This window comes from Helicoverpa armigera, chromosome 10 (genome assembly GCF_030705265.1).
Source record: "Helicoverpa armigera isolate CAAS_96S chromosome 10, ASM3070526v1, whole genome shotgun sequence".
NCBI classification, from domain to species: Eukaryota; Metazoa; Arthropoda; class Insecta; order Lepidoptera; family Noctuidae; genus Helicoverpa; species Helicoverpa armigera.
The window spans coordinates 11,718,497-11,732,063 of record NC_087129.1 but is presented as its reverse complement, the minus strand read 5'-3'; the positions used below and the strand labels follow the sequence as shown (position 1 = coordinate 11,732,063).

The window sequence follows — 13,567 nt, the reverse complement described above, 5'->3', positions numbered from 1 at the left end:
TGGATTAATGGTCACCAAATTCTATCCAACTAAAAGATTAATATTACTACCAAAAATCGAAGTTAGTGACGAAAACGAATCGCTGCAAAACCGAGTCCACGTAGTCTTGTCTGCCCTACCCCTAGAGTGCAATTCAAAACCGCGTAGGCTCAGAGGGGCGAGGCGGCCTGCGAGCTAAGCTCGCATGGGACCGCCGGAGCCCTGCAGCGCCGGAGCCGTGACAGAAACCATGCTTGCTGCATGTTGCGTGCTTACATTTGACAAACGTACTGAGTTACACACAAATTCATATAACAATAAATAAGCGACGTACGTTTGGGAACCCTAGTATATTAATTGGTTTGGGAAATATTCTAGCGATCGTTAGCTTTTTTAGTCTAACAAAAATTACCAAATTAGGAGTCACGGTATTACATAATTGGTAACATCTAAGTAGTGACAATATATAATATTTGGTCTAAACTGTATTTTAAAGGCGTCCATATATTTTTTTAGTAGTCAATAATACGAAAAAATAGTTTTATCTAGTAATGTTTTTGGAAACGTTATTTGGTGACCATTATCCATTTCGGTAACCGTTTAGAATTTTTTTGGTAGTAAAATAGGTACTTTTTGGGTGGTGTTTAAACACAAGCCGATAAAATATAGCCTATGTTACTCGCAGATAATATAGCTTTCTAATGGTGAAAGAATATTAAAAATCGGTCGAGTAGTTTTTGAGTTTATCCCTTACAAACAAACAAACAAACAAAGTTTTCTCTTTATAATATTAGTATAGACAACAAGCTTCTGCTAGCGGTTCCAGTCCTACTATTTCACGTACCGGGATATAAAGTAGCCTTCTCGATAAATGAACTAAACTGAAATATAACTGACACTGAAATATTTTTTCGAATCCAACTAGTAATTTCTGGAAATATAATCTACCTTTGAGCTAACAAACGCTTTACCTTCATAATATGAAGCACAGACAAAATCCTTCCACATACTATCAAAACTCTCTCCAGCCAGGTTCAAAACTTTGCAGCGAATCCGGTGAAACCTCCTTACGTCTTAACTCAAAACTGAGTCTATTATAACAGAGTGAAGTTCACGAGTGCAATGTAAACGGACCAACAGAATGACCTCAGTATTTGTGTTAGACGTCAAGACCTATTCAACGTCAGAACTTTTCTCATAATAAAGTCAGACTCAAGTTGAATAACTGGAATTTCTAATTGCATAATAAGCTTTTAAATTGTGTTGGGTGTTGTCTTTTGTTTGTGTTTTGTTTTGTGTAGTGGAAAAAGGACACGGGTTGTGTATGGGTCTTGAAATACTCGGCATATCATGTAAGTGCTTCTTAAATATACCTAGAGAATTAGAATACAATAGAATCAAATCGTCAACCGGATAAAAAGTAGCACTTTTCCTTTCATAGGCTCTGAGACTATATGTACCGAATTTAATTTAAATCGGTTTAGTAGTTTTGGCGTAAAAATCGGACAGACATCCATAGTTACTTTCGCATTTCAATTTTGCATTGCCTCTCTAAGGCCGCTGTTCCGGCTTGTTATGGACACGGAAAAGTTGGTACAAAAGCTGACTGCCAACTTTCAGGAACAAAAAAAATAATATTAAGATACTAATATTGCAAAGAAAGATAGACGTTAGTAAATAATAACGATAAAAATCTTAATAGAAAACACTTTACTTAAAACATGGTTCAGATTTAAATTTACCTTTGTCTTATGACAAACCTTTCGTTTTATTTATGGCAAACATCTCAAGAATGCAGAATGCACTTTAAAATTCTATACTTACTTACGTTCAATCTTCAGGAATCCTTCTTTAACATGAATACTTGAGTACAGAATAAATATTTCACAAAGCGCCACGGATCACCTAATGCTTCTCCTCAAAGAAAATGACAATATCTTAAAGCAAATTAAATACTGCACAAAGGTAGACACTTTCATGTGTCGTGTTGGATAGAATTTTTTACTAGTTTTTTCTGCTGTTTCACCTAAAAATTGCATTCGAATAAAAAGTTACTCCATATGTACTCGCTTCATCCTGTACAGATTTTATTTATTTGTTTATTGTGTAATATAATAACCAAAATGTTTTTGTCGTCACTTCTTCTTCTGAACATAATTATATAGGTAGCATAAATATCGGTTACAAAAAGTGTCTGAGTGTGCAGCTCACCTTAGTTAATACTAGATCCCAACAAAGGTTTCACCCGAGGTTTGACCATTACTTACACTAATAAAAATAACCCTATGTACCTATGTATACCTTTCCTAAATCAATGAGCTATCGATCACTGAAATATGTTTTTATATCGATCCGATCATGCTCAAACAAAGTCTTCAGCTCTATAATATTAGTATAAATAATTACGACCTAACCTAACCAACAACTATACATCTTTCCTACAGCATCGAATATCGGCAACAAAACCTGTCTACGTATGCAGCTTGCTTTACCAGGTGTGTACGTAACAAAAGAGGTTCAGGTTTCATTTATCACGCTAATGACAGTCAGCACGTCTATTGGAATATTGATGGCCACAGCTCTAAGAGTTCCGTTCTGAAATTTCCACGTTATTTATGTGCTTTTATTACTATTTTTAGTGCTGGTTTTTGTGGTTTCTGAACGTCTTGTGGGTGGTTTGCTGGTATAATACCTACCTACGTATTTAAATATCATCTGAATAGCCTTTACCCAACTATGTTGTGGTGGATTTACATTAAAGGGTGCAGCTGAGTAAGTACTTATCAGAGTTTTAAATGGAACGATTTGAAGAGTTACCAAGGTGAATAAATAATTTTTTTTTTCATTGGTACCCGAGGCTCCGAAACTACTGAACCGACTTGAAAAGTCTTTCACTGTTAGGAAGCTGCACTATCCCTCAGTAACATAAACTATATTTTGTCTAGATACCGGAAGAATTTCCGGCATGCGAGTGAAACCGGAGGATACCGCTGGTTATCGATAAATTATTAACAATTTAAATACTTCAAAAAACATGATTATAAGCTAGACTGTTAGTTATGTATGACGCAAAAATCTCCTCATAAAATGCTGAGCACGGTCTACGTAAAAATAATCATAACTCACGATATTGTCACAAACAGATAAACAGTAATATATTCTACTGAATAATGCATTAGTTATTTAAGCATACATTTCTTTATTAAATCGTCCTAATTAGATCATGCTTTCGTTGCAAATTATCTGAATTACAAACTTCTATTTGCTGTTCTCAAAATAGTCTATTGATAAATGGAACTCTATTGCATTGTGATAAAGTGCTATTTTGTATGATGTTTCAGATTTTACAAGCAATTGTTTAAGTGGCAACCTTGGTCTTCTAACATAGATTTTAAAACTTGACATCATTGTGTGTTTGTCTGTTAAAAGAAATAAAGTGTCATGTAACAAGAATTTAGTGCTTAAAATTGGTAAGTATGTAAAAATAAATACAAAGTGGAGTAAATTAATATATAATTAATAGCGTAAATTATAATGTGAATTACCTTTTTAATAATTATATTAACAATAAACTACCCTGTCATTTGCATAAAGCCTTAAAATACATAAATTTGATATTATAACCCTCTAGCGGATTGTAGTCAAAACACATATTTTTCTTTTCATAAAATGTATTTAATTCTAATATTTAACCTCCTCAAAAATAAAGGTTCTAAGTTTGACCATATGTACATATGTCAGTGTGCGATTATCTCACGTTTGCCTGAAACGATTTTTATGCGATTTTCAGTCAGAATAAGAAGACGTTATTGAAATCGATTTTGTTTTTTGAAAAAAGTTTTTATGTATCTTATGATTGATTAAATTATTCCAGATATGACAGAAGCAAAAGAAGTATTTTTGGAGAAGGTATCTATAAAAGAAGAAGATGTAGTTCTAGAGAAGATATTATCTAGATTCCGTCTGTTAGGACCTTACTACTTGAGGCTTATGCCCCTGTTGATCTTCGCGTGTATGTCCAACGCGCTGTATTGTATGAACTATGTCTTTGCTGCTGGTATTGTGGATTATCGGTAAGTCCTTAATAATATTATAAACTAGCTTCGTTGTGGAAACTGTGCCATGTACCCGATTAAATACTTTTAAAATGATAAAATAAATGATTTTCTTAGATAAGCGCGTTCAAGCAAACAATCAACCTCTTCAGCTTCATAATATTACACAGAATCGGAAGTCTGTCTGTCTGGCTTTTATGCCCAAACTATATACGTGCATTAAATTGTGACCTTTGTATTTTTAACCTAGGCTTAGGCCTAGTCCTCAAATCCTCAGTTTATTTTTTATTTTTATTAAAGTTAATAGTAATAATGATGTCAAATTATACATACCTATTATATATATTATTTAAATATATACTATTGAACCACCACTTTTCTCTATAACGAAACATCTTTTTCAGCTGCAAATACCCAGAATGTGAACACACCACATCATGGTCACCGTCAGCTCTCAACCTGACACAAGACACGTGTCAAAAGTACCAGCTAACAGGAATAAACGGCACGTGTTTAGTACAGGCTCACAATATGTCCAGTATTGGAAGATGTGGCGAATTTGTGTATGAAGACCCGAATAGTTTTGTTGCTGATGTAAGTATGTCATTTTAAATTGAGAGAAATGGAATTCAACGTTTTTTTTTTCAATTTATTACACACTAGCCGTTTCCCCGCGGTTACTTCCGCATGCCGGGAGAACTACTGTCCGCGCCTCGATAAAATATAACTTATGTTACTTAGGAAGAGTGTAGCTTTCCAACAATGAAAGAATTTTTTAAATCAATCCAGTAGTTTTTGAGTTTATCCATTACAAATAAAGAAACAAACAAAAATGTATATTTCTTCTGCTTTATTACATTAGTATAGAAAAACGTATAAAATAACGTGTAGGGTAATTGATCCAACTATCGGCCTTCAGTATTGTGCAATTTTGGCAATATATTTTGTTTCAATAAAAATCAAACGTTGTTGACCTGGCTACTTCACGATTTTTTTAAATTATAAATTACGTCTTCATAACCATTCGTTTCTTTTGATTTTCAGTTCCAGCTCGGATGTCAAGATTGGAAACGTGCAATGGTTGGAACAGTCCACAGCATTGGCTACATGTTTGGCCTTCTACTCTTAGGCCCCATTTCTGACAAGTAAGTTGATTCTGCATCTTACCTACCACTTTAACTTTTAAATAAAAAAACACAAACATTAATTCAATTATAAAAAAATATGTCCACCAACGTAAGAAACAGGGTCCAGGGTAAGGTTGTTATTGGAACCGTTATGTACTGAGAACGTTTAGACACCACCTGTTGAAGTGAATAGTTTCCTCATAGGGTGAAAGCTGTACTTATTAATTAGTACTTATTATGTACTCTCCTTATGTACTCCCCTTATGTATTCCCTTTATGTACTCCCCTTATGTACTCCCCTTAATGTATTCCCCTTAATGTATTCCCCTCATGTATTCCCCTTAATGTACTCCCCTTATGTGTCTTCTTTATGTACTCCCCTTATGTACTCCCCTTATATACTTCCTTATGTACGACCTTATATATTTCCCTCATGAGTCATATAATGGAGTTTCTTGCCCGTTCTTCTACACAGGAAGCTACTTTTGGAATGGGCAACTAGAATAAACCTTATTTATATTTTTTTACATTCATAAGTGCTTGTAAAGGGCTAAATGAAATAAATGATTTGATTTGACTTATGTACGTATGTATTTCCTTCCTTATTTACTTCCTTATGTACTCATACTTCATCATCATCATCATCATCATCATCATCATCCTAGCGTTGTCCCGGTTACTCATACTTCATATCCTATTATAAAAATTATTATTTTTCAATTACAGAGTAGGCAGAAAGAAGCTGATAGTGTTCACGGGAGTGACCGGAGCTCTAATGGGTCTCGCTAGAAGTGTCACCGTGTCTTACTGGACGTACGTGGTGTTTGAACTGATTGAAGCTATGCTCGGAGACGCTTATTCTCCTAATTATATGCTGGGTAAGATTTCAACCCAAAGTTATCCTAAAAATCTCCTTTGGTTAACATTGTATTCCATCTTTGATAATGCACGGTAATTATAAAGGTAATACCTTAAGGTAAAACCTTTGGCTAAATAGACAAAATTATAACTCAAATTGATTTAACCACATGCACAACCCAAAACCAGTCATTAAAATAATTCGTTTCGTTCCAGGAGTAGAAATGGTAGCCAAAGAAAACCGAGCAATATTCGCTCCAATAATGATAGGATCAATGTCTGTTGGCGGAATACTAATGGCACTGATAGCCTGGCTAATACCATACTGGCGACACTTCCTAAGAGTCATCTATGCACCAGCTCTCATTTTCATCTTCTACGCTTTCTTCCTCGACGAGAGCGTCAGATGGCTTCTAATTAAAGGCAGGAAGAAAGAAGCAAAGAACATCTTGCGCAAAGCTGCAAAAATCAGCAATGTGTACATTGAAGAATCGACGTTGGACAAAATTGATTGCAGAAGGGCTGATGACAATGACAATTTGGTAACACTTCTGAAGACAACAGTAACTTCAAGAACTTTGTTATTAAGATTCTTAGCCTGTGCTTGTGCCTGGATTACGGCTACCTTCAACAAATATGGTCTTCTAATAAATTCCGTCTCTTTAGAAGGGAATAAGTACATCAATTACGCTTTGACATCTTTCGCTGATCTTCCTGCTAGTATCCTATTAATGTTTATATTAATAAAGTTCAAAAGGAAAGTCCCGTTGATATTTTCTTTTCTCTTGACTGGATCGTTTTGTATCGTCCAGTCGTTTATACCAAAAGGTGGGTGTTATTTTCTTGACCTTTACAATTTTAGTATTTATGTAACGTTATTAATATAAAGGTCAGTTTTACGAAATTATATCACAAGGAAGCGATTTAATAATCATAGCAGTTAATGAGCTGCCGATTCCAGCTTAATTTATCTTTACCTTCTATTATTATAAAGAGGAAACATTCTTGGTTTGTTAGTTTATTTTATTTATTTGGCTCACCAACAATTGTTCAATCATCATATTATGTTATAATGTTTGTACCTCAAAGGCTCCGAAACCACTGAATCGATTTGAAAAATTCTTCACTTACTGTTGAGAAGCTTAACTTCCTTTGAGTCACATTGACTATTTTTGATCCGGATACCTACGGAAACGGTTTCCACAGAACGTGAGTGAAACCGCAGAAAGCAGCTAATTTCTGAATATAAGTCAAAAACAGTGTGCTTTGAATTCCAGGCTACCCTCTAATTTCCACATCACTGTTCTTCGGCGGCAAGTTCATGTCGGCCATCGCATCTGGCACCATCTACCTCTACACCACTGAGCTGTTCCCCACTTATACGAGGAACACCATGCATGCTCTCTGCTCCTCTATTGGGAGGATCGGGTCTATATTGGCTCCTCAGACTACTTTGTTGGTAAGTTTTCTATAATATCACCTATGTCGTATGATAAGTCAGATTGAGCTTGCTTTAGATGCGGTAGTATTTGAAAGACTTTCCACAACCTTGGAACGTGAAAAACATATAATATGAAAGAATACCAACTGGTTAATCAGTAAGCATCTGATACGTTTTATCTTGTTACGCATGCAGTAGTAGGAGTATTTATAGACCTGTTTTCAATGCCTGTTATTATGCCTTAATTTAGTGAGTATCAAACCTTCAAAAAAATATTTTCCTTTTCAGATTTTATTTCAACTGTCCCTTAATACTTATTCAAACAACAACAAGCGTCTTTAGGACTTCTCGGGTACCAATAAACTCTTGATATAATGTCCCAACTTCTATTTTCCAGCTACACTACTGGTCTGGTTTCCCATCCCTGATCATCGGAGGATTATCTCTAACTACTGCCCTGGTCGTGACGATGATGCCTGATACAGCCGAAGATGTGCTACCTGACACCGTGCAGCAAGCTGAAGCTTTGGGCACCAGACGTAATGGTGCTAAAGACTGAAGTCAATCAAAGTCTTTGATTTAGGAATAAGCAGTCCAACCAAAGTCTTTGCTATGAGATTTTAGTTTAAGATTAAGTTATCCAAAGACTTTGGGTTTTTTGGTGTTTAAGGATAAATATTATTTTTACTCTTCTCTCTCTTAATGATGATCTCAATAGATCTCAGTACTATACCTGACGAAAATAGATCCTTGACAATAACCTTAATAGCGTTATATACTTTAAGATTTATTTAAGATGTTACGAATAAAATAATTTAAAAACTATTCTAGCGGCGTTTTACTGAAAAACGATTTAAACCTGCAATATTGGGCGATTTTCCATTCATATAACTGTTCTATAGTTAGTTCTAAAAATTTCGTACTATTTATAAGACCTGAAATGTTCACAGACGGAGGTTAATTTGGCGACAATATAAAGAAGTCAGACTTTATTTGTTTGTCCGAACGTAGTCGATATAACGAAGTAAAAACTAGAAAATATACTGTAAACGTATAGTAAGTAGAACAATATGACGAAAAGCAATAATGGGAGATAAAAATAAAATAGTATGAAAAGATTATATGCATTAAATATCGATAAACTTATATGCACATTAAAGAACATTGAACTTTCAACAATCTATACTTATATTATGAAGCTGAAGAGTTTGTTTGTTTGACTTATCGCTCGTATCTCAGGAACTACTTGTACGTGAAGTACTTCCCGTGCTACGTAGGTTTTAGATTAGACCTAACTTAAATTGTCATTCATTCACATCACTAACCTTTAAATCGAATTTTATCTTCAGTATCTTTAGCTCGGCAATTTCAATAATAGTGCTAATACCAGCTGTATGAAGCATATAGCAAGTTGTATAGTCTATAGCAGCTGGCGAGATGGCCTTACAAATTGCCATTTAAAATATTAATGAATACAGACAAAACAATGTTTAAACAACTGACGCAAACGCGTACAATTCTTTCCAGTTATCCTTCGTTCCACATGACTTGATTTTAAAAATACAAACACTAGAGGTTGATCGTTTGCAATGTCGATAAAATCGTGTAAATCGATTACAGACAATTATTTGACAAATTGTTTAAGAACAATTCTAGGTCAACGATTTAAAAGGGTTAGCAAGAGTTGAAAGCAAAAAACAAACCTATCTATAGGCCAAGTATGCATATCAGAAGCTTCAAATCAGTGGTGCTTAAAAGCTTCAAATTTGTGTCTTTTATGAAAACCCTATTGAAAGAAAAAAGTACACAATATCTGCTAAACCTCTCGATGAAAAATCTGTAAACACAGAGACCTGAAAAAGAACATTTGTGCGCCTAAGCAAGCTGAGATCTCGATACCAGCTGTTCATTAGTTTAACAACCACAATACACTACTCTATTCAGCATAAACACCTGCCAGAAAAACAATGTAAAGAATTAGTGTAACATTACACCTTACAAATGTAACATCTACGAACATAACTTTTATGAAAAGGAAAACATGAAATCAGTAAAAGAAGTTGACAGTTCAAAAGATGATGGAAAAGCACCATTTGATAAAGAAAAATGTAAAGAGAAAGTTCAACATAATGTAGTAGACGATAAATTTAAAGCAACAGTTGTGGTTCCAAAGAAGGATGAAGTGGATTTAGAAAGTGTGTTACGTGAATTGAAAATATTCGGACGCTACCATATCAAATTTATGTTTTTGATTGGAGCCCTAACTGCTCTTAGTATGTGGCATAGTACAAATTATGTGTTTGCTGTTGAAAATGTTGGTTACAGGTGAGTAAATTTTCACTATTTGTCATACAATGTTGAACTTTATAGATATAGTATTGAGAAGCAATTTCAATCTGCCTACGTCCCAAACATTGTCGACTAGGTGTATATTATCATCAGAATTAGCTTTCTGATACTTATGTTTTTCAGATGTAAATACCCAAACTGCGGTTACACAGAGCTTTCACAATTAGAACAAAATTCAAGTCTTGACTACAAATGTCACAAATATAGACTGTATGATGACGATGGTTCTTGTAGCGAAGATAATTTCGTCGTATCTAATGCAACTGCTTGCGATGAATGGGTATATGATCGACCTGACAGTTTTGTGGCTGAGGTGAGTCACATTTACTTTATTTTACGCAACAACATCAAGTCCTAACAGTTTTTCTGAATGAATGGTTAAATTAGGTAATATACCTAAATTATCCCCAAAAATAATTCCATACAGAATGCTCAATCTTCAAAAGCATTGTTAAGAATATTTGTTTGATTCATGGTATTTAAATATGCGAGACTTATTTATCCATTCTAAAGAGAAAATAAGATGGGATAATCTGGCTCCTACTTGATTATTGTGTCAACAAATTGTTGACGTCTTATTTTCCTTTGCAGTTTAATCTCGGATGTGAAGACTGGAAGAGGACTCTCATTGGAACCATGCACAGCGTAGGATATATGATAGGGCTGTTTCTAATAGGCCCCGCATCAGACAAGTATGTATTTAATATCTCTTTCTCTATTGTTTAGTTTATGATTCGTGTTTCTATCTGCATTAGTAGAACTCAAGTGTTTTGGGTAGTTTATTATGATAATGTTTTAGTGAAAATCAAATCCATATTCGCCAAACGAAATTATGGAAACCAGAAATAATAACGAGTAGGACTGTAATAAGGAGAGGAAAAAATCTTCAAAGAAAACAACAATATATTATGACAAAGAACTGACTACAGATGATATGTTACGCTAAACAAGACATTAGCAATTTTTGCCATGTCATTAGATTGGACATGCGAATTCTGTATAATAATAAAAACCTTTGAACGATAATTTTGTGCAGTTAACATACTTAAATTAAATCAGTTATGGGCAAAATTAAAACAAAAGTCTGTCCTCGGATTATAATACTCACTTTATTCACAATTATTTACGACTGTAGTTTCCCAAAATCATCAAGGCCATTTATTTTAAGTTAAATAGTAGGAAGCTTATTATGATGAATCCTTTATTGTTAAATGATAATAGTAGGTTTATCGATCACTATAATACGGTATGTAAATGAAGCAAATTCCTCAAAAGCTAAATCTATTATTTTTGCTACTGAAATGGTTGTCTCTTCCAGATTTGGTAGGAAAAGCGTTATAGTCTTCACATCAGTGATCGGTGCTGTGATTGGTTTATCTAAGAGTTTGGTGTACTCCTACTGGTTATACGTCGTTCTTGAAACGCTTGAACCTTTACTGGGAGACTGCTACTCAGCTACCTTTACTATATGTAAGTCTTGATATCGTCTACGCATATCTGTCTGTACTCTGTACCTACCTAGTAATACACAATCACATTAAAAGGGACTTAACATTTTCATTGCTTTTCAGCTGTAGAAACTGTTACAAAAGAATATCGCCCCTTCATAATGTTTGTGCTCAACTTATTCTCGACTTTGGGAGGAATCTCTGTAGCTACTATAGCATGGCTTGCACCAAATTGGAGAATATTCGTCATAGCGATATACGCTCCTGGTCTTTTGTTCATTCTTTATATATTCTGGATGGACGAGAGCCTAAGGTGGTTACTCAACAAAGGCAAGAAAGATGAAGTTGGTGACGTATTCAGGCAAGCTGCGAAGACCAACAATATAATAATAGATGAAAGAAAATTATCGAACTTGAAATGTGAAGAAGACAACACCAACATAAGTTGGGCGGCTTCTTTAAAAATGACCGTTTCGTCCAAAAAGCTGCTTCTAAGATTTTTATGCTGTATTTGTATGTGGTTCACTGCATTATTCAACTGCTACGCTTTGATAATCAACTCGGTATCATTAAAAGGGAACAAGTATCTGAATTATGGGCTCACCGTACTATCTGGAATACCAGCCAGTTTTGCGATATTGTATTTGCTGATGAAATTTAGAAGAAAGAATCCGTTGATATTTGCATTTTTGATGACTGGCACTTGTTGTATGGCACATTCTTTAGTTCCAACAGGTATGTGTTCATCATTAGTAGCAGTACTCAGATCCACAAGTTCATCTCGGAGTTTAGATCTTTTAGCTCTCGATTCAAAAATCCATCTATATTTTATATCAGATTGTTAATCGTATACGTGTGTATTTCATTACAGAATACGGCTGGCTATCTATCCTACTATATGTTTCTGGAACGTTTTTCTCATCCATATCCATGCGTATAGTTTACGTATACACGTCAGAATTGTTTCCTACATACACAAGGAATACGATGCATGCTCTATGTTCTGCTTTGGGAAGAGTATCAGCTATTATAGCTCCACAAACACCTTTATTAGTAAGTATTCTTATATTAATGTTACTTTCCTCTGTAAGTTTGGTATTTTTCATGTCAGCAATTTTATTTTCAATTAATTAATTATTTAATCCAATGGTATCATTTGATTGTGCAATTTGATCGACGATCCTTCAATAGCATAATTCGTTAATGTCTGACTAAACCATGGTATAAATATTACCTTTTGCAATTATATTGTTGTGTGACAACCAGTGTCAGTCAATCAGTGGATGATCCAGTGTGAAGACTAATCTCCCATCTTGGACTCACAACCCACGTCACTATCAGTAAGCTTAAAAATAACTTATGTAACGTTTTCATAATTTCCTTTTCAGATGCAGTACTGGCCAGGTCTACCGTCCATGATAATGGGCATACTGTCCATACTAACAGCATGTGTCGTGACGTTACTACCCGATACGTCTGACGAAGTATTGCCGGACAATGTCGGTCAGGCCGAGGCTGTTGGGAAGAAGGAGAAACAAGAACTATGTCGTAAAATGGAGAAGAGGAGTTTTGATTTTTGTTCTAAATTGTAATTTTTTGTCAACATTAAAATGCAAAAGTAATACTGGCTTTTTGTATGAAAAAAATGCTACTAACGAAAACTTATCTCAAAGAATTGAACTAAAATTCAGAAATCTCAGCATATTTCGAATACACTATCTAGAGTATTTCAGTCCTTATGGTATTTTCTTTCTTTACATTACCTCATTTTGATAAATGCATCGAAACACCAGGGTCGAAAGATAATTATTACGAGTTAGTTGCTTATTTAAAACACTTATAGATTTAGTCGCGAGGCTCTATTCATAAACAAACATTGATGACAGGGAAGAGATTATAGAAACACAATTATTAAACGAGAAACAATTTAATCAATGACTAAATGGTAGGCGACAACTGAAGAGCAAACTATTTACTACCGTGGAATCTTCTAAAACTATCTGCCACTAAGTCAAAAAACTCTTAAGCTATTTATAATGAGCCGCCAAAATTACTTGAATCCCACAGTAGGAAATAAATATACAATACTTACTTAAACGAACGATAACAAATCTGTGTCTCATCTGGAGAATCATCTGTGTGCACTAGCAGGTTGAGAACTCGATACCAGTTGCTTATTATTTTTGTGACCGATAACGAAAACATCCACTCTATAATATTTACACTCACCATTAAAACAATCTGAAGGATTAGTGTAACATTACACGTCACAAATATCACATCTGCGGTCATAATTTTTATAGAAAGGAA

The 13,567-nt window shown here is 34.5% G+C and overlaps 2 protein-coding genes across 2 annotated transcripts; both read left to right on the top strand.

The window, feature by feature from the left end:
- The first annotated feature begins 3,315 nt into the window (after positions 1–3,315).
- LOC110370987 (organic cation transporter protein) lies at positions 3,316–8,207 on the top strand. The gene is made up of 8 exons (XM_064036739.1): positions 3,316–3,449; positions 3,854–4,052; positions 4,439–4,628; positions 5,079–5,179; positions 5,888–6,039; positions 6,236–6,847; positions 7,297–7,478; positions 7,858–8,207. The coding sequence occupies exons 2-8, from the start codon at positions 3,856–3,858 to the stop codon at positions 8,017–8,019; spliced, it is 1,596 nt and encodes a 531-aa protein (XP_063892809.1). The 5' UTR covers positions 3,316–3,449; positions 3,854–3,855; the 3' UTR covers positions 8,020–8,207.
- Positions 8,208–9,393: 1,186 nt separating this feature from the next.
- On the top strand, positions 9,394–12,879 carry LOC110370989 (organic cation transporter protein). Its single transcript, XM_049841177.2, has 7 exons — positions 9,394–9,785; positions 9,933–10,122; positions 10,401–10,501; positions 11,128–11,279; positions 11,381–11,992; positions 12,129–12,310; positions 12,646–12,879. Exons 1-7 carry the CDS (start codon positions 9,502–9,504, stop codon positions 12,847–12,849), a joined length of 1,725 nt encoding a protein of 574 aa, XP_049697134.2. The 5' UTR covers positions 9,394–9,501; the 3' UTR covers positions 12,850–12,879.
- Positions 12,880–13,567: the final 688 nt, after the last annotated feature.

Coding starts and splice junctions, on each gene's coding strand:
- LOC110370987 (XM_064036739.1), top strand. CDS start 3,856: ATGACAGAAGCAAAAGAAGTATTTTTGGAGAAGGTATCTATAAAAGAA. Junction 5,180..5,887: donor TTAGGCCCCATTTCTGACAA/GTAAGTTGATTC, acceptor TTTCAATTACAG/AGTAGGCAGAAAGAAGCTGA. Junction 7,479..7,857: donor CTCCTCAGACTACTTTGTTG/GTAAGTTTTCTA, acceptor TCTATTTTCCAG/CTACACTACTGGTCTGGTTT.
- LOC110370989 (XM_049841177.2), top strand. CDS start 9,502: ATGAAATCAGTAAAAGAAGTTGACAGTTCAAAAGATGATGGAAAAGCA. Junction 10,502..11,127: donor ATAGGCCCCGCATCAGACAA/GTATGTATTTAA, acceptor TGTCTCTTCCAG/ATTTGGTAGGAAAAGCGTTA. Junction 11,993..12,128: donor ACATTCTTTAGTTCCAACAG/GTATGTGTTCAT, acceptor ATTTCATTACAG/AATACGGCTGGCTATCTATC.